The following is a 25904-nucleotide window of genomic DNA, read 5'->3' as shown; positions in this document are numbered from 1 at the left end:
AGACAAAAATAAAAATAAAATATAACAATAAAAAACCAAAACTTTAATCCATATTTTCTTATCATTTTTAATGTTGCCTCACATTGACTACTCATTGAATTCCATCTGTTGGTTATTTCTCTGCTTTTCTAGAAGAGTAGTTTTGGTGTCAAACACTACATGTTTTGAGGGGGTAGTTTATCCTGCAGTCCTTCTGTTATTTTAACTCCACATTGTATAAATTCCTACTTAACAGTACTTTGTACTGTTAAGCTGGGATAACAGTCTCAATCTTATAAAGATGTTCAGATTTACCATTGTACTTTGCATGGCTGCAAAATTTTATGTTTGACAATATTAATTAACCTGACAACTTATTTGCTGCTTCTGCATTAATACCAACCCACACAACCTGTCTACCCATTTTAAAACTGTTGTGGTTTATTTATTGGCTTCTATTGCACATTCTGAGAATTTCAACCACAAAACATACTGCAATAAATATATAATTAAATACATCTGAATAGTTTGTAATAAAGGAAGAGAAGATAGAGGGCTTCACAAAAATCAAAACTTCTTTCAGCTTCACAGTAGAAATGTCTTGGTAACATCTCATCAAAGTCAAATTACTACCAGTGACAATATGGCCCCTGTCATGGGGCCACTTTTTGTTAAAGAATATTAAAACATTAAAAACACTTAAAAGTACAGAGGCTTCATTACAGAGACTACAGGGAGAGTTAACAAGGGAGTCAATAATATTAAAAAGCACCCTAGAGTTAGGATGGATCTCCAAAATAGGGTCAGATTAATAAGCCTCTTTGCTTCCTCAACTGCGTTTTGATATTATAGTGTTGGGTCTCTGGTGATAATGAGGGAGATTTGCACTTTATTAACCCTTCAATACCTTTTTTTTAATCTTCATTTATTCATCAATACAATCGATGCCAGATTTAACTCATAAATAACATCAGCTTGAATTCAGATGAACTTCATTCTAAAATTCTACTGAGAAACCATTTTTGTTTTTTTCTCATCTTTCAGGACATATTGTTACGATAGTGGAATTTGCTTCATAAGCATACGTTGAGTTTGCATAGAAGTGGAGAAACTCCACTGACTTTGACCAAACCTTTGTATCCTGAAAGGGTGTTCTCACATTAAAATGAACTAACTGGAAATTATGTCACTGGCATTTCATGTGATAGACCAATGCAAAATTGTAGATAACTGTAATGTAAAAGAGATATGACACCTAGATTAAAATTGGAAAAAAATATATCTAAAACGTCTGGGTAGGTGTGTTGATCCCCATATTCATAAATGAAAGCAGTCCAAGTTACATTAAGAATTTGTGTAATTAGGAAATGTAGCATTTTTACTTAAGCAACACATTGTCCTTAAACCACCAGAATTACAATTAAATGGTTAACAGATCAAGTCCTGGTAATGTGTTAGTCGATACATTAATGATGCATTAATACAGTTAAATATACAAACATCATAAGTCTAATGTTACACAGGAAGGATGGCTTTGTTAAACTTCTTTTTCTCCTTTTGCTTAATGAAAGCTGCAAAAATCACGTTTTATAATTTTCGTAATTTACTGAGCTGGTTGTGCATTGGTTACCATAGCACACAGCTGGACACACAGGAGCACCCACTTTTTCTGGCAAGCATTTGCTTCTCCACACACTTCACTGATGTTCCCGAAATAAATATTTACGGATGCTTCCTGGCAGCCAGATCGGGTTCTTGGAGCCAGATGTGCCGGAGTTTTCACCTCTTTTTGATGCTGCCTCACTTTACATTACACTAAAGCAAAGAGTGAAACATTTAAGTGGTACAGTCAAAAAGTGAACTACTGGCCATGGAAAAGTTACTTTGCAAAAACTTCATATAAAGACAGATGTCTCTCCATTTAGAGTTAAGCAAAGTCTAAATACAATTTTTTCATCAAATAAACTTGTTGGCTTAATCCCTAGAAGGCAATTTGAATTGCATTTGGCAGAGTTACATTACTAATTTAAAAGAGGCCATGTTTTGCAGACTTGCAAAGGGAATTTGGCTAATGGTCGTGGCTCACATCCACTTTTTATTTCTTCACTTGTATTGTAGCTAACACACAGTATTTTAGAGCACTGGGTCACCTGAGGTGAGCCATGGATAAAATGTTGAAGTTAACATATGGAGTCTCAAACACACCTACACTGGATCAAGAGACAGCTAAAAGTTCATAAATAATCTACAGTAAATTATCCATAGCTCTCTCCATCTATCCTTGCACCTGTTATCTTCATCTCCCCAAATCCAACTTTCACTCAGATTAATTGGCAAGGTGGTCATTAGTATCCAGCGAAAGCTTTGGACGCAATGGGAGATGCAGTTAATTTGGATAATATCACTGCCACATGTCGTCAACAACAGACTAACAGGAGGCAGGATTCGAAGAGTGGGCTGCTCTGCACACCGCCTGGTGCCAGCTGCGAGGTCTGAATGAACCTTGAACAAAGAGTTGTCTCTCACTCTGTCTCTCTTTCCCTCTTAATGTTCTCACAGCAACATCTGTGTTACCTGGCTCACACACATACTATAAATAATACTGCAAGTGAAACGCAGTGGCCCTCTGTGAAAAGCTTTAATGAAGCTTAAGGGCACTGGAAGTCACCAATAGGGCTCACACTGATAGATTGGGTCATAGCTTTAATTGAAGTTTATTGTGGGTTTCAGGTGCTTTGAAATGTAACCCAAAGGACGATTGAGCACAGAGCTGGCCTTCTCATGAGTTCAGCTGTAAGACTGTGAACACACAGGTGGCAGAACTTCAAAATGGCAAACCCAGGGGCAAGCACGCAGCAACCAGCAAATTGCACACAATGTCGTGTTTGGTGTTGCAGCGTGGCTGACAGGGCTTCAGGAGTTTGTTGGTGTTGGCTCGTGTGTTGTAGAGTTGTGGTGTAATGAGGGATGTATTGGAGATATATTTGGTCTGATTCAGTGTCCTGCACAGTGGTAGCCATGGGTATAGAAAGTAGATCCAGACCAAGTTAGCTTTCTCTCTGCTAATGAGAGATGTTCTTCCCATGAGGCTTTTAGAGATGCGGCGAGGGTCAGAGAGTTGAATATGAGGCCCTCACGGGGGGTTAGCTAATTACCAAACAAACTTGTTATAGTGTGCTCAATTATTATTATTATTTTTTTTATCTCAGTTGATAAATTTAGTTTCTTAGATCTGAAAAAAGTAGATGAGTGTCGAGGTCTTATTAGTTACTTAACTGTAGATTTTACATTGAATGCTACTGAAACGGAGTAAATGACTGACATTTTGTGCTTTTGTATTAATTTCCACTTCATTGACCCAGCTTGTTATTGGTATTGTTGTAAGCCTTTGTGAAGGATAGAAAAAAATGTTTACCTGTTTTTAGACACATCACCACAGTGTCTTTATATCACAGTAATGTAGAGATAAAAGCTTTATCCTATTTCTCCTCTGCAATTGAATTCTAATCCTTCAATTACCATTATGTATTTCCCCTTTCTGCGCATTATGTCCCCTATACAAAATCCAATATAGGAGATTTTCCGAAGTCAAGTGTGTTGTTCAAAAAATTTGATTAGTTTTTGAACCTGTGACAAATTCCTTAGTTGTACCTGTCAAAAGTGATGGCTCCCTGTTGGCCCTTATCAAATTTGGAGAATTCATTTCTCTCCAGGTACTGGAGTCATACTGCGGGAGGTTATTATTCTGTTTGTTTGTCAGCTCGTGATTTTCTGCAGCCAGCGAGGAGCGGCTGGTTTGTGTCCATTGCTTGTTTGCCCACAACTGTTCCTTCATTACCTGGCCACACGCTTCTTTTTCTTTAAGTGGTTTGGGACATTTGATCTTTTACAAGGTCCTGCAACCTGTGACTCTGGACCACATGTAGCTCTTCGGGCTCTACATCATGGCCAATTACTTCGGTCAGGAATTATTTTAATATCATCATTGGATTTTTTAAATAGAGTGCAATTAAAAACCCCAGATTTTTACGATTCTTACATATGGTTTGATGAAACATCAAACTTCTTTTTCCTAGGAAGCAAGGTCAAATTTCTTCAGTGAACTGAAAAGACTGCTGATCTTATTGCAAAAATATTTGAATCATGCCGGTCTGATTCCACCTTCAGTCTAGTTTGTAGTCCTTGTACGTGACTTTTTTTTTTTGTCGTAGTTGAGGTGAAAAGGCTAAAATCTGCAGAGACGATTGTACTAGTTTAGAATATTTGCCAAAACATTCATAGTGAGTCTGTTTCAGTGCTGAGACAGAGCTCTCTGCTGGAAGGAAGAAGGCTCAGCCAGACTTTCTTCATCTGGAGTCACGGTGCAGTGACTACAGACAGCCTCAGGCTTTCACTGTCACAATACTCATAATGCATTCTTCATGAGGTATTAAAAGAATATAAGAATACACAAATACACAAGGCAAAGAATGAGTGAATTTAAATGCCACGCCTCTGTGCTGTGGGCAGGCTTGAGCAACAACGCTCCAGGAAGATGTTTGCACACTGCCAACCTCATTAAATCTCACCGTCCAGTTCCTTAAACTACTCCACAAAGCTGAGAAAGCATAGAAAAAAAAGGTCAGGAGGTGGAATGAAATGAAATTAGAAGGGGAAAACCAGTGCTGTTAACAGTGCCATATTCAAGTATTGATTTAACTAATTAAAATGGCACCAAGGGAGAAGCGGCAGATGGGTCTCCTCTGGCCTGAGGTGGGGTGCTGGCTGGCTCTGATATGTTCCCATCTGAGATGTGCTGTCCTGGGGGTCTCTGCTGATGCTTTCCATCATTCCCGACTCTTCTTCATAGTTATCTACAGCCAAAACATTCCCTCTGTAGTCCTGAACGACTGTTCATGAAACTTAGTTCGAGTAACTTGCAAAAACTCTAAACAAGAGATGGTTTTCTACATTAGCCTATGCATATTTATCACTTTCATGCAGAATTTATTAGATTATGACAGCTGGAAATGTAGTGCATGGAGGGTTATGATGTAAACAAATCACTTTTATCAGAGAACTGTGAAAAATCAATGTGTGGAAATGTATGTTTCTTTGCATGCGTATGCATGCAAGGTTAGGTTTAGATTTGTTACTAACAGAAGATGCAAAAATAACATGATTTTTGAAATATCATGGCAATAATAATAATAAAAGTAACATATTGAAGTATTAAGGCTTAACCATCAAATTAGACACTGTTTAGTGTACCTGTAACATTTTGTCAAAACAAACTTTTATTTTAAGAATTTACTAATGGACTTCCATCAGTTTAGTCTCTTTGCGCTTTAGTGCTTGTATTCTGCAAAGGAAACAAAAGTTGTCTTCTGTCCGTCCTTATGTACCCTGGAGTTGTCTGACGTTTCTAATTTCCAATCATCAAAAAATACTGAAATTTTAATCAAAACGAGAATTTGCTCTGACCTTGTCAGGATGAGGCTTTTTTTGTGTGTGTGTGAATCAGACTTGTGATTATGGGGTCCAATCCTCTCACTGTGCCTTTGCTTTTATGATCTTACTAATCATATCCTCACTGCCCCCCTAGCTGTTTCTGTCCTTCTGTCCTGGTGGTACTCCATGCTCTTTCCCAGCATGCATTGCCTGTAATTAAATAGAAGCCTGGTTCTCTTGACAGTGTCTGTAGCTGCTTTTTGTGCCTGGTGGCCTCATCATCCTCTCTTGTTCCTTCTATATCTGTCTTTCACTCACACATAGACTCACTTCCTCCCGCTTTGTCCAAATGAGCAACTGATTCTGGTCTGTGTCTTTCAAATGATTTAATTGGATGCAAACTCAGGAGCACGGACATCAATACGGAACTATATCTGCCATAAGGAAGAGCCATTAGTCAATACTTCGCCCTCTACATGCCGAAGGCTTTTGTCAGACCTAATTACCCGATACTATATTCAGTGAAGCTTTACCAGTGGGGGACTGGCACTCCTGTGGGATCTGGTTAGGATCACAGTTCACTCCCAGTGTATACAGTGGAGTTGGAAAGTTCACAAAAGCGAAGAGCACTCACTGTTCTCTTCCGATGAAAGATGACAGCTAAGTGACTACACAAATACAAGGTGCTTATTCATTTCCCTGTGTCCCTTTGGTTTAAAGATATTAGACTGTAACCTAAACTGCAAATCAAATAAGAGATACCTATCCCAGCTGTCAGTTAATGAAAAACGAGATACAATACACAATACACCACTTTTCCTAAATCACCTATGTTTTGTCAGTCTTTAGTATATCTATGTATTTACTAACTTTCAGATGCAGAAAGGTATCTACCAGCTTTCCACATTAAGATACATTTTATTCATTTGTCTTTAAAAACAGGTGGGAAAGATTAAATAGATGGAGTCTGTTTGCATTGATTTCCAGGTCTTGAATCAGATCTTTAGTTGAACTTACTTGTAAATGTTCACTATGGAATCCAAGCACATAAATTTATAATTGTCAAAAGAAATCAGCCAATATATCAGAAAGAACTTATGTAGCTGCACAAGTCTGGATCATTCTGGAGAATAAGTTCCAGATTTTTGAAGTTGCCACATTCACTTGTTTGTAATGGTTTCTGGTTCTCAGGTTCTGTGGTCCAAAAAATATTATCTCAACCCCACTACAAGATGCTGGCAAAAGTGGGTAGAAAAGTGTCATTATTCACAGTAAAATGTTTGTGTTTTATTGAAGATATGCATCTCAATACACAGGCAAACTCTATTTACTATTTGGAACCATTCCGATGGCCATAAGTTAGATTTCAGACTAAACAGCAATGAATGCACACAACACATTTCTAACTTTTATTTATAAAAACTGTTATTTTTCTTCCATTGCTTTGTGTTGGTCTGTTGGATAACTCTCAATAAAATACCCTGTAGTTTGTTGCTTCGACATGACAAAATCTGAAAATGATTCAATGAGTTGGGTACTCATTGACACTGAGCTATTTGAATGAATTGAAGCGATACACATTTTTAATAGGATAGTCTTAAAAGCCTTAGTTACATATTTTATTAACCTTGTAAACTGTATGTGGGTCCACAGGGTGCCTCGTCCAGCCTGGTGGTCAAATTTGCAGACACTGATAAGGAGAGGACCCTGCGCAGAATGCACCAGATGGCGGGCCAGCTCGGCATCTTCAGTCCCATGACCATCCAGTTTGGGGCCTATGGCGCCTACTCTCATGCTGTAAGTCTCAGCCCAGCGGGAGAGGAGACGGTGAGCTTTAAAGAAAGACAAAAAAATGTTTCTGATCTGAGTTTTGAAATCATCCTCTTTCCCACTAGGCATGTGACACTCCCTATGAACCTTTTCATATGATGTTAAATTGCTAAGATTTCAAGATTTCTTTAACTTCGAAAGTCAAAGTAAAAAAAAAAAAGTAGTGTTTACTTTTACGTTGACTTATTTTCTCACTGTGTTCTTTCCCTAATGCGTTTGATATGTTTTTTCTCTCTATTTCAAATTACATGTATCATGATTGCAAATCTGTTGCATATATTGTTCAATTTAAAAACATCTTTCACATTCCTGTTTACTGATCTGCAGGAGCATTTAACTGCTAACTTTAGCCTTCCTCTTTTAGATGCACTTTTCTGCTCAAGAGGTGCATTTTATCACAGAGAAGAGACCGTTCACCCCTTACGCCCTTTTCTGTCAGCCCAGCCCACCCCTATTTCATATTCACACATGAAAATCACAGCCTGAGTTAGGAGTCTGTGAGATTTTACACTCACACAGTAGCTAACAACTCATGCTGACAGGTGAGAATCGCCCACTCGCACACTATCTCTCAAACTCTGCCGCTGCAACCCCCCTCTTTTTTTCCATATACATTTCAATCATATAGATATACATAGAATTCAGCATCCCTATCACTTTACATAACTTTTTATCTTCTTTCCATGTAATGAGCAGAAAATCAGAATGGCCTTAGAGTAGCCAGCAAGCAAAGCTGCAAGGCAAAACAGATCTTTCTGTTCAAGAGCAAGGCATGGGCCAAGCAAACAGATATGTGAGAGTAAACATACTCTGATCCTGCAGCGATTTCACCCTCCTTTTCTTTTCTGTCCTTCCCTTCATCCCTCTCACCACTCGCCTCTCCCCCTACTGCTCTTTAATCCTACAGCAGATGATGCAACAGCAAGCAGCCCTGATGGCAGCAACACAAGGGTCCTACCTGAACCCCATGGCAGCCATTGCTGCCGCGCAAATGCAGCAAATGGCAGCTTTCAATGTCAATGGCCTGGTGGCTACTCCTATGACACCATCCTCAGGTATGCACCAACATTTAACATCATCTGGCACAAGTCATGCTCAGTTAGGGGAGTCTTGTCCATATCTCGTGACTGCTGGGAAACATTTGTTATTTGGATTATTTGCAATAAGTTCAACGTTTCATAATTCTTCCAGAATTTTAGCTGTTGCTGTTGTTGTTCTTTTAATTCAATTTGTTTCAGATCAGTTTATTTATTTAGCACTAAGCAACCAGAAATGTAATTTAAGACATTTGCGTAACTCATCCAGAAATATAAATTCAGGTCAAATCAGCACTCTCCAATCATAGATAAACATAACATCTACTTAAGTTACGTACATTACAATTTAATGTAAGTTTTAAAACAGTGCAGTCAAATTTAATGATTGAGTTGGAGCATTGCATTACGTCAAAAACTTTGACATTTGCACACACATCTGGTGGATGTCCGCTTTGAGTCTTCTTTGAGTAAGTGTGGAAATTTACGAAGTGAAGTATGCCTGAGTTGGTGGAAGACTTTTATGTCATTGATCTTGTCAATTATATTGTTTATTGAAATTGTTAGAGGTAATCATTGTCTTTGAAACTGATTTAACATCAGAAAACAAGAAATCTAAGGTTACATACATTTTATGTGTTCTGCATGCATATAAATAGTTAAAACTGTATATCTGCAACAACTAACTGCAGGTTGAGAGAATAGAGAACACAAAAAACACAGAAGCAGTAGTTCAGGTGCTTTCTGAGGAGGGAAAAATACTTCACTCACAGAAAAGTTCACAGAGCTAATGGCAACAGTTGCTCAATTACTGGTTTCATCTAAGGGTGAAACACAGCCAAACAAAGAAGAGCTGAGCCAGTAATGCTATCTGTGAAATGAAAAATAAAGCACACATTGTTAGTTCTTTTTGGGTCTAAGCTCTGTTTTGCTGTAAAAACAGGCACTACAAGTACTAAATTAAAGGAAGCAGAAGCTTGTGCTTCTGAGAGGCTTGGTGATAGAAGATGTAGAGCAAACCCATACAGCATTGGCAGCCACATTATAGTTTCTACTTCCTTTCCGAACATACATTATGTTTCCGTTCTTCCTCTGTCTGTCACGTTCTCCTCCTGCGTCTCTGATGTTGTGTGTTTTCTGGGAACACAGCCAATCCAATAACTTGGCATGCAGAGTCCTTGGCTTATACAATATAATAGCAAAGATTTGTGTGAGATAATCCTGGACCCCAGTCTGAACTATCTTTTTGGCCCTTGTCATAAGGAGCTTTGAAGGCTTGACACTAAGTAGGCAGGTTGCCTGAAGGCAAGGCTTTTGCAAATGTATTATATAAAGTGGCTTGATGCTGTACCTGGCATTTGTAATCCACAAGGCCTACATATTCTTACTAATACCTATCAAAGATAATCCTACATGACTTAAATGCCCTTCACCTAGATAAGAGAAAAAAATACAATTTTGTCAGCACAAAAGGCCACTGGCAAGGTGAAAGCTGAGCTTAGAAGAACAAAACACAAACCCTTATTTTTAGCACTCAGGTGCATTATAGAAAAGTTTATTTCAAGAGCTTCATTCAAAAGTGAAACTTATACATACCATACAGTAGATTTGTTCCATGCATGTGTGCTTATTCCTTTTATTTTTAATAGTGATAGTTTATGGCAAATGAAAACCCAAATTTCCATTTCAATGAAAATTACAATATTACATTCAACAAGAAGTATTTTATTGCAAAAATGTGTTATTGCCATGCCTGATGACTGTTGACAGGGTACAATAAATCCATGCAAAATGCCTTACAGTATATTCAAATGTATGGAGTTTCATCTGCAATATACATTTTGACATTCTCTCAAAATAAAACCATCTTAGATTAGATTTCTGACAAATTTTATGACTCCCCTTCCTTTGGCTCAACAGGCAAACATTTGTTAAAAAAATATGTTATTTAATTCTTTATTGGGAGTTTCAAGCAACACATTTAGAGACAGGTAGCAAAGTTGAGAAATTTTGCATTCACCCCACAGGCCTCTGCAGTCGACTTTCCATGATAACATTAACATCTACTTGCAGGCACCAGCACACCCCCAGGCATTTCTGCTACAGCCGTGCCAAGCATAGCCACACCTATTGGGGTCAACGGATTCAGTGCTCTTCCGCCTCAAAGCAATGGCCAGCCTACATCGGAGCCCATCTACACCAATGGCATCCATCCTTACCCAGGTGAGTTATATCAGATTTATGTAAATAAAAGGAAAGACGTATTAATGTACTAATAATGCTGAAGTCTGCTGCTTCATTTGCCACATTGTCACCTGTTCCTTCTTATCCTTAAATGCTTCAATGTGATTCCATTATACTTGATCTGATAAAAAGAATCACTTGTTTGCCACAAAATAAAATCTACATGTAAAGAGTGGCAAATTGGATCTCTTCATTTTGACAGGATGTTAGAAGTCTCTTTCTTAATTTCACTTTTTTAGAACAAAAGTATTTGAGGCTCCCTCAACCATCAGTCAATTATGGTTAATCTGATGTGCCTCAGCCTGTCCTCGGTCTCTTAATGTTGTCTGGGATGGATTTCTGAAGAACTGACAGACATTCTCTCCCCATCTTTGCATTATGCAAAGCAAGCTGCAATCGTAATGAACTACAAAGTGGTTTGTTTGGCACATTGTTAATATTTGATGCAAACATCTGGGGCAAGCAGGCATTTTGAAGAACTCAAAGATATGACAACCCAAATTGCTGTCACTCCCTGTGTGATCCCACCTCCTGGTGTGTCTCTGGTTTGGCCAGTATCTGCCTCACTCTTTAATGTGATCTCTATATCTTGCTGTCCTTCCTCTCTTTGACTATTTTGTTTCTATTTCCTTCGAAGTCACCCTTCACTCTCTTTCTTGCTTTTCATCTCTCTGCAGCACAGAGTCCAACGGTGACCGACCCTCTCCAACAGGCTTATGCTGGCGTCCAGCACTACGCAGGTGATCCAACTCTCCTGCCTTCTCTACTTTCTCACTTTCTCCATCTGTCTATTTCCCCCTCTTTGCTCCATTTTTTGGTTGGTCATTCCAGTTGGCATCGTGACAGGAAGAGATGACCAGATGACTGAGTATTTTCCTCTTCAATTAGGATGATAGTAAAAGGATTTAAGTTGACTTAAATTTGTGTCTCACATAATCTTTCATTTACATAGACTTTCTTTTATTGTTCATATCTATGTTCAGTTGAACTCCACCCCACTCCCTCTTTTGCCATTTTTTTTTTGTGTGTGTGGTGATCCACCAGACAAATGAGCCCTAGCTCCCAGTCATAATGCAATTTATTTATGCAATGACTTGAGGACCCAAATGAACAATGGAATAATGATTTGAGTTTTGTTGTGTCAAATATGAAAATGGAGATGTGAAGAATTCCACTCTGGTTCTCCCTTTGCAATAGCAGCCTACCCTGCCGCCTATGCGCCAATCAGCCAAGCGTTCCCCCAGCAACCGACCATCATTCCCCAGCAACAGAGGGAAGGTAAGAGCGAGCAAGCGCGCCCACCCAAGATAAAAGGTGATAATTGCCATGTTCCATTCTAATGTAGCTTCACTGCTTTGAATTAGTGAGGGAGGGGAAAAAAGCTGGCTGGGGAAAATGTGAGAAAAAGGCTCCCATTTAAAGAGAAGAACATTAGCACTGAGATGGAAAGTTACTCTGTCATTATTCAAAAAACTGCACTAATTCAAACTCACAGTGTTGGGCTGCTTAATCAGTCCATTACAATGTGTTTAAGTGGTTATAAATATTCATCAGATTAATTAGCTGCATGCATAATCATTTATTACTATTCCTTGTGTAATGTGCACTCTTTTGCCACTGCATAAGACGTAATAAACCATAGGATATACTTTGATGGTAAATCACTCTTTTTGACGCCATTCGTCAGTCTTAATTATTCAACTGCATGATTAAATGAAACAGCATAGAGTGGGATGAATATTCATGGTGAGGAGAAATTGAGTGTTTTCAGGATTGCTTGAAGACAAAGTTGTTAGTGGTAAGAATGTGTTCAAGGTTCACAGTTTTACATGAAGTGCATCACTGTACTTGCTGCAGTAATTGCAATAATTTGAAGTTTTGTTGTTTTTTTCTCTAAAACAAAAACAGAGTTTTATACTTCAGCAAGAAAAATAGAAGTCTACTGGCCCTCACACAGACACAGCCACCGTCAGGGCCTCACAGAGCGAGCTATTCTTGGCTTAGCCAGTGGCCTGTCTGAGTTCTAGCCTCCACTGGGTTTTGGCTGCTGTCCCAGCCTGTCTCAGTCCACTGCCACATCTTCTTTCCTGTCATTTAACAAGATACATCTGAACCTGCACAGAAACACTCAAATCTCAGCTTCTGTCTTGCACTGAACAGTTGCAGCTTCACATCAGTTTGTGTTTTTGGATGAATCACCATAGAAATCCTTCAAAGTCCAAAGTTGTGAATTTAACAAAACCCTCTAAAAATATTTGCCAAAATGTCCTTTGTGTCATGTTGTTACAGATATATTTTACATAGATTAATGTGTAAATAATGATTCATGTAGTAATTTTTTTTTTTTATTTCAACATGGAAAGTTGCATTCAAGGTAAATGTTATTTGATAATAATAATTCTATAATCATAATATTTTCTATAATCATAGAAGTATTATTATCATCATATACTTAATGACGATAATGTTGAGCCTATGTTAAACCAGGAATGTCCCTCTGATGGTGGAGTAGTGGTATATTCATAAAATGAAACAATTTTAATTGAAAGCATTATCAGAAAAGACGAATGAAGAAAAATACTGGGACAATTACAGAGGTCAAGAAAAAAATCAAATTTAGGCAAATGTGAAACTGAAACCCAATGAAATTCATTACTAAAGAAGATGAAACAATCATTCTTCTTTCAGAGCAGTTTTAAGGGGACCCTTGAAAATAGAAAAATAGAAAAACTCTCAAGGACAATGATATTTCTAAACATAATCCAAAGTATTAAAATATATAAATAATCTAATGTGTCATTGTTTTAATAAAAATTTTGCAACTTTCTCTGGACTAAATGTTTGTTTTTCAGGGTTTTTAGAAACTCTATTAGCATCTCTGAACATATGCACCTAGTACATGGTTATTTGATTAATCTGTTCAGTCTTCATCTGATAGTTACAGCTTTCCACTTCTCGTGAATAGAAAATTGCTTTTTAAGACATTCAGTTACAAATTGTAAACACAGCTAACTTTACAGAGACCATACATGTTTAAGAAAAGACTGTAAGAAGTGGCTTTTCAATTTTGAAAACAAAATGTGTGTGTGTATATATATATATATATATATATATATATATATATATATATATATATATATATATATATATATATATATATATATTACAGCCCTACACCTTAGAGGAAATAACTTTATCTTCTGTTTAAAAAAAGCACAATTCTGCAAACTTTTCTTTCTTGTCGTCTGTGTGTGTGTGTATAGATGTGTATGCGTGTGGGCGTGTGTGTGCGTATGTGCCCTTCATCATGCTGCGGCGTAGCGGCACTAGACCCAGCTACCACAGCAGCCCTCTTATCAGCCTTCTCACCAGACCCAGTCTCATCTCGTCATGCTATCACCCTGAGCAATGAGACAGGAGAGAAACTTAGACAAGCAGCCAGCTCCAAGCTTACTGTCCCTGAGTCCATCAAGTTGGTCTCGCTTCCTCCCTCCCCCCTCTGTGTCCATGGCTTGCTTTCGTGATCTTTCTCTCCCTCTTTCTGTTTCCCTCCAGTTCATTCCTGCCTTTATCCAGATTGGCCAGTACAAATGTGGCAGCTGGGTAGATGAGTGTGGAGGGATGGGGAGAGATTGGAAGACAGTCCTACTGTCACACAGTAATTGGAGCAAAAACTTGGCTTATGTCTTAATGTGTGCTCTGCCTCCTCTCTGTGTTTCTCCATGTCTCAGTGCTTCACTCTCCCAATAACTGCCTCAGCTTTTCTCTCTCAATCAACCCCTGGTGTTTCTACTTTTTCTCCTTATTTCTCTTTTTGTGCTGTCATGCAGTGTCTTTCAGAAGTCGACATACTGCTGTTGAAAAAGATTTTTTTTTTGTGATTTAGAAACATTACATCATGAATCATTTCAAAAATTCTTCCAAGTTCAATGTGACATGTATCCTAAATTATTCAACAGAAAAAAAAGAATCTCTGAAGAAAGCAACATTAAAAAGCTGTAATAACTGTTGCATAATACAAAGGTACCAGTCGGTAGAAGAATACAAACATATGTGATTCACAACACATATTGTTTGAAAGCAGTTGACAAATAGAAAGTAAATTATTTATTTTTTTAAGGAAACCAAGCAGATTGCATCAAGTTTCTGAATTGCAGCATTCACTCCTTCTGGCAGTTCCTCATTCTGAGGATAGATATAGTAACAATGGAAAAGAAAAGGAAAATCAACTTTTAAAGTAAGAAACCTCCAACAGAACCAGGGGTTTGTTGTTCTATATATTATTCAACTGGATTACACATAAACATAATTGGAATATTAATTTAAATTAAGGTTTAACATATAATCATAACATTTTTGTCTTAGTCATTTTGCAGATATATTTTTTCCCACCTGTGCTATTAGTCAGTCCATCTCTCACTGGGCATCTCCTGTTTATGCCTCTTTATAATCCTCCTGCTGTAAATCTCTCATCACCAGGGCCGGAAGGTTGCAACCTGTTTATTTATCACCTGCCCCAGGAGTTTGGAGATGCTGAGCTCATGCAAATGTTCCTTCCTTTCGGCAACGTCATCTCTGCCAAAGTCTTTGTGGACCGAGCCACCAATCAGAGCAAATGCTTTGGTGAGTCAAAAAGACACAATGACTGGATGAAAATAATAAACCAGGGTTGTTGTCTTTTTTTTTTCTTTTTTTTCATAAAATCACAGGGGTTTTGTCCTACTGAAAGGTCCCAGTGTCAAGGCTTTTATTCCAACTAACAGGTTTTCTCTCTGGATTGTTCTCTATTTAGTTCCATCCATCATGCCATATAGTCTGAGGAGGTTCCCTGTTGCTGCTGGAGAAAGACCATCCCTAAACTGACAGCCAAAGCCACGAAGGAAGGGTTTAAATCAGAGATGTGTAACAATGGCCTATGGCAATTCAAATGGCATTTTCAAAGAAAACTGGTGGCAAGACCGAATAAAATAAATGACAAAAGTCACTATCCATCGAGTTTGACAGAACTATTTTGTATGGAAGAACAGCCCACAATTTCAGCTGATTGAGACATGTGGTGGTGAAAGGAAATGGCTTTCAAATTATTATTGCAAGTAAAAGTCAGAAAAGTTTGCAGACATCTAGTTTCAACTCTCCGAAATCCACTAAAGTCAAACCTTTGTCTTGGTGCATAACACTAAACCTCAAAATGATACTGCAGTTAGTGATTTTAACATGATCGGATGCGGAAAGATTTGAGCTGTGGTGAAGCAATTTGTCAACTAAATTTTACTTTATGGAGCAAATATATGAGATTTGATTTTTTTTTTGTTTTGTTTTGTTTTTGTGTCCAATATTGTTGTTATGCAATTTCAAAGAAAAGCTCGACTGGAAGCATTCTTGAAGTTTTCAGAGACTCCCCGGCAGCCTCTAGCTGGGGGCCCCAGCAGCATCACATCCCCCTCCTCATCTTTTGTTCCCTCTCCCACTCACTAAACCAGTTCATCAGGGTGGAGGTGGCACAGGTGGGATCCATGGACTTAAAGAGATAATAATAGACTGGTGTGGAACTTGCTGTTGATTCAGTTGGACAGCAGCACCCAGGAGACAACCACAGGGAAAGAGAGTCTCCCATCATTGGCTTTCTATCAGTTTCTCTTCATTGTGGCATATCTGAAACGATCTCTCTCTTCTTTCTCATCTGTCCATCTCAGGACAGGCTCCCTCTCATCCACTGCATGTGTTCTCCGCTGAACATATGCCTCTCACTTACACTATCCGTCAGTCAGCAAGGAAAGGGGCAAACAAGAGCTGACCTCATCAGTCTCACAATAGAGAATAATTAAGATGTAAGCTGAAAAGACTCTTATTTCAACTGGAGTCTCCAATTCTCTCATTTATTTCTTTGAATAACAGATGCCCCAAGATGTTAATGAACCAAAAATGAAGATAATTCAATACACCAAAGGTGTAATTAACTTGGAGGACATTGTTTTAAAACTAGGTTTTAGAGTATAAAAAAATACATTAACACAACAATGTTTAGATGTGCTGCTCACAGCTTTATATGTGAAAATATAGAATGAGACAACATATTAAAGATCTGCAATGGAAAACTATCAGTGGTCATACATCTGTGAAGAAAGGCAGTAAATGTGCCTGATGTCTTTCCTAAATAAATATGACATCACTTTAAATTACCGTAAAGAAACAAAATGACCAAATACGGAATGATCACCACACCTTCATAGCAGTTGTAGGAAAATAATGATTTTTCCTAAAATTGCTTATCTTCTCACATGCTGAATTATTGCATTGAAATTTTTACTTGCAAAACCTAGTTTCTCTGAAGCAAATCATTTCAAGTTGGTGCAAGATACTAAAAGGTTTTTATGAAAATGACTGTTTAAATAAAACACTGAGCAATCTGAACATGATTTTACAAAGAAATTTAGTGAAAGTTTTTAGGCTCTCAATACACCAGTCTGTTTAGACATCTTTTTAGTTGAGTACATCCATCTTTTTTGAATACGAAGACTGAAATATGTGATGTTAGTGCTTATAATTTACTAGACATACATTTGGAAATAAGCCCGCTTGTGTGTCATTATTTTGTAAACCCTTTATTACATTGAAAATAGCTTAAACTCACTCGGATAGGATTGAGAGCACTTGTGAAATAAAATGTTCAAGTCTTGACACATAATTGTTACTTGATTTAGACCCTTCGTCAAGTGTGAATGTGCTTTAAACCTTCAAGTTGTACCTCCAGCAGCAAGACAGATTTCTCAAGTATCTGTCTTGCTGGAAGGTGATCTGCTCCCCAGTCTTGTTCCTCTAACATGGTTTCCACCAGAATTCCCCTGTTTTTAATGGAGTCCATTTTCCTAACATCTCTGACCAGCTTCCTGATCTCTGCTGAAGAAAAGTATCCCACACAATGCAAGATACTTTGATGTGCCAGTTTTCCTCCGCTCAAAAATAATTAAAAACTAAACATAAAAAAATAATCGGGGCACCCTATGACATTTAAGATTATTGAAAAATGTAAATAATATAAATAAACAACAACACTCCAAAATTATACATAGATTGTAAAGTTTTCTATGAAACAAAAAAAAATAAAAATAAAAGTAATTTGGGTCACGCCCACATTTAATGCCTCTTTAAACTGGAAAAACAAAGAAGAGGTTTGAAGACGCTTTGCTGCAGCAGATACTAGTAAGCTCACCATCATGGATTCTACATTTTATATTTCATTTACCCCTTACATTCCAAAGTTACGTTGAATTTCCATAAGAACTATTTTGATTTTGTTTGTGTTTGCAAAGATATTGCATGCTGTATCTTTGACAGGAAAAAAATATGAAAATGGACATATCAAGAGTGTAAAACTGCCACTGCGATGTGCACACACTTTAAAGTTTGCTTCCTGCCTTTTGACCTTCAGATTTCTATCATTATTTTGTCACAAGGATTTAAATGTAGTGTGCACATTCCTTAAATTCAGGGATTGCAGGACTGTGCGCGCGCCTACATAGTGTGTGTGTGTGTGTGTGTGTGGGGGGTGTGTGTGGTGTGTGTGTGTGTGTGTAGGACTGGGATCGCTACCAACTGACACGCCCTTTCCCTGCTCAGTTTGTTTAAAGGGTTTGTAAAGCAGCAGCCTTATCTCACCTACACTGACAAAAGCCTGCCCTCTCCCCCCAAATTAAATTGGACCCATAGCGGTGTGATCAAATCAGCTGGCAGGCGGAAAATTCTGGCCGTCAATCACAGAGGTGTCTGATAAGAGGAGGCAAGGAGTCCCAGCGGGGGCAGCTGTTGGTTCACTCTGCCTCAGCACCTAAATGATAACTGCGAGCAGCAGGCACCTCCGTCCTACACACCTTGCTCCGAGCGTCTCATCACAACCCCGTACCCTCTGCTCTTTACTTGGATAGATGCTCAGTCACACACATAAAATGAAGACGTATATTCACAGAGAGATGCTTTTCATGTAAGGCTCCAACAATCCGGTTATAGCTGGTGCACATCTAGTTTGAGACATTTTTGTTGGCTCTAATCTATTAAATCTATAGATGTATATTTTTTCACTTCTGGGTAACAAAAAACTCTTTTTCATTTGATTTATAATATATCTGCTATTAGCCTTTGAGTTTTTTTATGCAATCTTTTAAATTCAAAGACTTTCAATTAATCTCCTGAAAAGCGAAACAAAGACCTTTTGTTCTCTCATTGTTGAAAGTTCAAAAGGATTTTTTTTTTTTTTTTTTTTATCTAACCTGTCCTGTGTTTTTTGTTTCTTCTCCCCTTCCTTTCTGTGTTCTCAATCCCCATCCCTTGTTTCACCCTCTTTCTACTTTGTGGCCTTTTCTCAGGCTTTGTGAGTTTCGATAACCCATCCAGTGCTCAGGCCGCTATACAGGCTATGAATGGCTTCCAGATAGGCATGAAGAGGCTGAAGGTGCAGCTAAAGCGGCCAAAGGACGCCAACCGACCTTACTGACTCGTCTGCTGTCCATAAACAGGTGCAGTACCACTTATGGCATATCATACTATGGTACAATGACACTGTTTTTAAAAATTGTTGTGCTTTATTAATTTCTTGATTTACAAGAGTAGCTGTCTCAAATTATGATGGAAGCCATTCATTGTAAAGGATCTTTTATTTACATTTTTGAGGGTGCAATTGTTGTCTTAGTAACATTCAATTATAAGATTTACCATTTTAATCATCTACATCTCATTGCCTCCAATCACTTGTTTCAGTTCACATCAGATATGATATAGTTTGTTAAAACTTAACTATTTCATTGGGTCTAACTTTATCTCTGCACCGTTAAGACTCATGATATGACTGTTAAGGTAACAGTCATATCCAGAGGTTGCATGAACAGAATGTTTTCCGTATTTGACCGGTTATTTTTTTTAAACGACGGGAAAATTTAAAGCCCATAGGTCAATTGGCAGGTTATTATTAACACTCCTCACTGGTGCACATGGGCAGACATTAGAGACTTTACACAAAGAGTTGAAGAGGCAACTAAAATCAATCAATAAAAAAATCCCTTCTGAATATCTTCTCATGGACTCTGAACTACTGTATTTTCCGGCTCACTATAAGCCACACCCACAAAGGTTTTTTAAAAAACTGGAAACGTACATGTATAAGCCGCACCGGGCTATACGCCGCTGGTATCTCTGCCATTTTCGGTTTTCCACAGAGGGAGAGTGGGAGAAATTAATAGCAAATAAATCTGCTATTAAGGACGCAGCCCTCCATCTCCAACGCCGAACCATGGATTCTTTCACGCCGAGCTATCAATCTAGTCGATAGCCTTCAACTTAAAAGCTGCATATAAACTTCTTCGTGTGGTTTCCATGATGAGGGGATATAGGTTTTTAAACATTACTCTGTCGCACCTGCTGCTAGCCTGTGCTTGTTCTAAAGAAAAATTAGCGCTTTCTTCTTTGATTTCCAATTTTGACTTCCAATGATTCTTGTCAGGTTACTTTGTTTCACAAAAATGTGTTTTCTCTGTGGTTTATTAAATGAAATTTGTACCTGTATGGAGCTCTGGGGCAACATTGCTATGTTTTCTAACTTGAATGTTTGGCATAGCATTGGGAAGAGATCCAGAGTGTTTAGTTGTAGGTTGCAAATCCCAAATGGCAAAAATGTTTCGCCTAAAATAGCTCAGCATTACATTTGAGTCAACGTCTAGACAAAGTTAATGCTGTGTCTTCACTCATATTGACTTTTAGGTAGAAAATGCACCATAGCAAAGAGCAAATGATCATAATGAATTTGCTGATCAAAAGAAACTGACCAAAAGTGTAACTATTAATTAGGAGGGGCAAATTTTAATCTAACATTTAATATTTGCTTTTAACTATTACTAAGATCTACTAAGTTAACCTTCTGTATTGTTAACCAATTCTTAAACTGTACTTATGCAACCTTTGCAATTTTATCAAAAATAAATGTGCTAATAATGACCCACCCAGTCATTGTCTATACAGATCCTGGTGAGGACATGGGATGGGTGTGGGGCTTGTCCACGGTGACCACAGGAACCCCTGTGGTGATTGGAAGTGGGGTACTCCATGTTGCTAGCATTTTATTTTAATGTCTAAGAATACTTAGACAATAACATAAGTAAACAAAATTTAATAACTTAAATAATGTGTTAGTTTCTACTATTCTGTTCTATATTGACTTGAACTTTACAGAGACAAAAAGTAGTTTAAGATACTGACATTGGCAGGGACACCCTCCAATGTAAGTATTGCAGTAATATTTTATGAATCACATTATTCTTTTATTATTTTTTTATTTCCTTTGACTAGTTGTAGTTTTAATTTATACACATTTGTTGAATACCTCCCTAAATGTGTTCAAATATTTTGTGAACATATTTATGGTGCTCCTGTGAAGTGCAACAGCAACTAAGGAATCATACTAATCAGTTACCTTTCTGGGTGATCTTCTGGTTTATTTGCCACCATATATCTTGATTACTTCACATTTTGATCCCAAAACATATGAGCTTTCATATATACCAATATAGACATGGCTTGCTCTTAGCAACAGGATCCCTGAATAGACTAATTTCACAGTGTCACAACTGATTCAAATAATCATCGCCCATCTGTTTACAAACTACAGCTGCCAAGCGCAAAAATAATATAGATGCATGCTCTCAAATCCCAACTGGCAGGACTACTTTTCATTACAATAACATAAGCCTGGATTCAATCTCCCCATAAATGAATGCATGGTATTACCACTTGCTTGTTTTAGATGTGCCTCTTTAAAAGCCACAGGATGGCATATGCAGTACAAATGATAAATGCACCTTCTATCAGTTCCCTGACAGCATTTGAATGGAGCTATGGCCTGCTAATTGCAGAGAAGCTTTCAAAGCTGACACACAAAGAGGAAAAAAGATGGCAAAGTGAATTTGATTTATCACAGTCACAGAGACAAATGGTAAATATCCTACGACTCTGCCGGATGACAGAGCAGTCATTAGGATATACTTTAAAAGTCACAAAGTAAATCCATTACCCACATTAACATTCTGTCACTTAATCAGGAAGTGTGTTTATGCCTGTTGGTGTGTGTGTGAGCATTTCAAAGTCCTCCTTTGTCTTTCGTCCAGCTCAGTACTTTTCACTTTTTCTGAAGTTACCTGGACATTTATGTAGCTATAGTATAGAAAAATGGAAAAAAAAAAAAAAAAAAAAAACACAGCAAAACTGATAATAAGCTAAGACAAACACTGAGTCCATTTTTTATTTGTATTTATTTTTTTCAAATTTTAAGGTTTTTTAGTTTTTTAAAGAACAACAATACAGAACATCTCAATAAATTTGAAAATTATTGTCTAATGAAAAGACGAACAGAGATGTTGATTTCCTTTTTCTAAAAATATTGCACCTGTCCACACCGACAAAAACATCAATGCCTTACCCGATTACCTTCATATCTCTGTGCTTGCCTAGTCAGCAAACTTTTCTGCCCTTAATCATGTAGCTTCTCTACTGGATTTAAGTAAATAGGAAGAAAAGAGACACCAGATCCAACAATGTAGAGGAGCCAAAGGCTAGAAGAATCTAGAGAGATAGAGCCAAAGGTTGATAGATAGAGCCAACCTGGCAACCTCCAAACCAAACCACAATGATGCAGCAATTCATGCAAAATAAGCTCTAACCAAATATTAGGTTCAGTTACCTTGAAATACTTTAAAGTTGCTCTTTTTTTCTTTTGAAAACTTTTTTTTTATCAGTCTTACAAATATTTTACTTTCCTAAAAAACTTAATTTTGGGTTTTCATTAACTGCATGTCACATTCATCAAAGGTAACAAAAAAATACAAAGCTTAAAATATATCACACTGTGTAAAAGTGAATTGAGTTTCTCTTTTTCAATTTAATTATTTTAATTACTTTTTTAACATTCTGATTTGCAGAGATGCACATCCACAAATATGCACAATATTGAAAAAGAGCAGGAACTTTAATATTTTTTTATTCTGTTATTCCAAAATCTCAATTGCTGCAAATGCAAACTGCAAAATGCTTCTTTATAAATAAATAATAAAAAAAAACTTCACTATGTAGATAAGTACACAGGCTGCTGTTTTCTCTGACTCTGACAATGTTGCTTTGAAGTTGAATTAAAAACAAGATCAGACAGCATTCTTCTCTTCTGGTCTCAGGAGCCTCGCTACTCTAAAATTCCATTCTGTGTCTTAAAGATAAACTTAATGCAAAAAAGCAGTGAAGCACTCAGTGTACAGCCACCCTCACAGCAAACAATGCAAGGCAAATCCAATTACTGAAGACAGAACAAGTTTCTGAAATATGCATTTCTGCTGTTAGGGTTATCTTTGTGAATATAAACGTAAATTCAACCTTTTAACCTGCAAATGTTGTCAGTTTGAGAATGTTTTACCACTAGACAGAAGAACAAATAAAGACCTTTTTGATGTTCTGTGCAGAGCTGAATATCATCTGTTCTGTTGTACTGTTTTTTTTTTTCTAGTTTAACGATCATAATGAATATATTTGATTTGACAGGCAAAATAAGTGAAATTGTGGCACACAAACATACAGGGGGTTCTTTGAAATCTGACTCAACGAAAAGGAAATCCCACTGTTTTTCTTTTTTTTTTTTTTGTCACCCCCACCAACCTGGCAACCTGACATGGCCAATCACAGTGTGAGGTGGCCTTTCTCCGCTATAGCCACACACCCCACCAACACCTGTCATGGGGCCAAGTTCCCACAGCTGTAAGTTGAACCCATGGTGTCATTTTCTTCTGGATGACGTCATGTGGTGAGACTGTGACTGCGTTGCATGACGTGGCGTTGGTTGATATCTCTGAACTCTATCTCTTTATATTCTGCCCTTCTTTCATATATATATTATATATATACTTTATATTGTACATTGGCAGTTTGTGCGGTAGTTGATGAATTTATTGGCTGGTGCCTGTAAAATGATATGCTGACTGGTTGGTTTGGTGATTATAACTGGAAGTGGCCTTAAGCTCTTTGTGCCATTGTACCGTGTATCTTGTCCTCTTGTGAGGTTTGTGTGTATGGATGTACTGTACTTTTTTATTTTTCTATCTTTTTGCATTCATGTCCACAGTCTCCTTCTTTCACAAAACTCTAAATTTAATTTTGCAAAAAGGACCTTTTTCTTCATCTACGCCACAGCACTTTAGATGGGAAATATCCAGGGTCACCCTTCATTCGTGTGACCGATTGCATTTCTTTTGTGTTTCGGTGAATGTTGACACTCCACCTTTCTATGCATTCCCTCTACACAGGAAATTCCTCTGCAAAACCATTTTGTTTGTCTAACATAAAAATAATGTCATATTTATTTATTCATGAGGATGCAAAGCAAAAGAAATAAAAGAGATGAAGCAGACATGTAGAACCACATAAACAAAATCAGTCCCCTCAAGATACTCTAAATATTGACTGGTTAGCATGCCACTTGAACTTTCATGTTGTCACTTTTCAACCACAGATCTCAAGAAATGTTTCTGCTAATCTGCATCGTATACCAACACACTTATGAAGTGGAAATGAAATAGCAGATGGTTTTCAGTTGTTTTGTATTGCTGATAAAAAATCTGGAATTGTGACATATGTTTGTTCAGTCTCCCCATGAGAAAACTAAACTGCTGACATTATCAGATTTCTTCTGATAAGTGTCAGTGAACATCAATTTTCAAGTCTTGCCACAGACTCAGCTCAGTTCAAATCTGAACTTTGACTGAACCATTCCCAGCCCTTACTACACGTGTCCTTTGTGTGAATATGGTTTGATTGAGACCACTCCATTGTAGCTGTAGAGGCTTTACATGGTGATTGTTCGAATGTCAGGTGTACCTCTGCTCCTCTCTGGTCTTTTAGAACTACTAAAAGATTTCTTTGAGAATTGGCCTCTTTTGTCCTAACTGACCAGAGCATCTTCAAGCGCACAATGTTTTGGAAATGCAACATTTGAAGGCCGTGCATTGTTATAATTTGATCAGATCTTGATCAAATTATGATAATCAGTGATCAGACATGTAAAACAGAAATGTAGGAGGTAGAACTAAAAATGCATTAATCCCATTTTGATATCTAAGTCCTTCACATCCTGAATAAAACAAACCCAGCCACCTTAAATTTATTATTTTAATATTACAAACAACGCTAAAGATTAATGCTGATCTGACAATAAACTAAAATACACAAAGGGACGTACATAAAAAATAGGTAAAAATTAAATGCAAAGAAATGAATTGGAATTGCACAGTACAATCATGAACAGAAAGAAATTAAGTGAATGCAGCCAAACCTTGCAAACATTAATAACAAACTAAGAAAAGCAACACTAATCTAAACTGAAACACCAAGGATATGACACATTTCCTTGAGGATACAAATTATTACAGTTTCATGTGTATGAATTAAATTGCACTGTAGTTTTTAGTTTTTTGCATGTCAATTGATGAGTAAATTCTTATTTTCTGCTTTTCAAATGTCACACAAATTGATATGTAAAAACTAACAGCAAACAGATTCACAATGAAATAGGTCCTTTCTTTGCAAGTTGGTTTGTTGAAACACCCTTTCAGGCCATCCTGAAAGGAGTCATCAAATTTCCCTTGCCCTGTTTCAGAAGAACCGCAGGCGACTCACCCTCCTGTAGTTTTTCTATTCACTGAACTCAGTGGGAGGGAGGGGAGAGGGGTGCGCAAACAGTGAGAAATAAAGTTTTTCTGGCCTCAACTCTGATTCTGAAGTACGAGGAGTTTTTTATTGTGAATTCTAAGACATGTGGGTTTTAATATACCTTCTAAAGAAATAAAGAATTACTGTTTATGATCTAACACACCTGGTGTTTGAAATAACATTCAAGGAATCTCTTTTCATGTGGAAAAATAGATGCATTTTAAAAAAGGCTGTCTGTTTTATGCGTGCTACACGTAAAGGTAGAAATGCCCTTATAGCATACAAAAGAATGTATCTGTAATTGGGATTGTTAGTGCCATATGTCACTAATGGCTGGGCTGGCTTTGTTACTCGTAACAAATAATTTTGAATCTAGGCCGCGTGTCTGAAAAAGCAGATCTATTATGAAACTGTAACAAGCTCATTTACAGAAATGGAAAGGTAGAACAAAGAGAGCACCCAGGCGTGTGTTCCCGTCAGAAAGTCAGACCCTTTCATGTTCATTCCCAAAGAGTGATTTGCTGTGATTGTGCTTCCTTTCTTCAAACTGCATCATAGTTCACAACATAATAGCCCTGATGGGCAGTAAACATATTCTTTTATATCCAAAGCTTAACAGCTCCAACACTTTCAGTATCAGTCAGTATGATGTCAATCCAA

General features: G+C 37.5%; 1 protein-coding gene across 5 annotated transcripts in view; it reads left to right on the top strand.

The window, feature by feature from the left end:
- The window catches only part of celf6 (CUGBP Elav-like family member 6), a 152353-nt gene that overhangs the window by 117981 nt on the left and 8468 nt on the right, over positions 1-25904 (top strand). Inside the window, exons 6-12 of one of the 5 annotated variants that reach the window (XM_055036604.1) lie at positions 7063-7206; positions 8147-8294; positions 10347-10496; positions 11195-11257; positions 11715-11795; positions 14997-15140; positions 18878-19027. In XM_055036604.1, the coding sequence (XP_054892579.1) occupies positions 7063-7206; positions 8147-8294; positions 10347-10496; positions 11195-11257; positions 11715-11795; positions 14997-15140; positions 18878-19005 (858 nt within the window). In that variant the 3' untranslated portion in view covers positions 19006-19027. Of the gene's footprint in view, positions 1-7062; positions 7237-8146; positions 8295-10346; positions 10497-11194; positions 11258-11714; positions 11832-14996; positions 15141-15309; positions 15461-18877; positions 19028-25904 lie in introns of those variants that run through there. The other 4 variants (XM_055036602.1, XM_055036603.1, XM_055036601.1 and 1 more) reach the window with 4 other exon arrangements.

Source organism: Poeciliopsis prolifica, unplaced genomic scaffold, assembly GCF_027474105.1.
Source record: "Poeciliopsis prolifica strain line A6 unplaced genomic scaffold, Auburn_PproV2 SCAFFOLD011, whole genome shotgun sequence".
In the NCBI taxonomy this organism is placed as follows: Eukaryota; Metazoa; Chordata; class Actinopteri; order Cyprinodontiformes; family Poeciliidae; genus Poeciliopsis; species Poeciliopsis prolifica.
The sequence above is the reverse complement of the archived record's forward strand: the minus strand, read 5'-3'. Positions and strand labels throughout refer to the sequence as shown.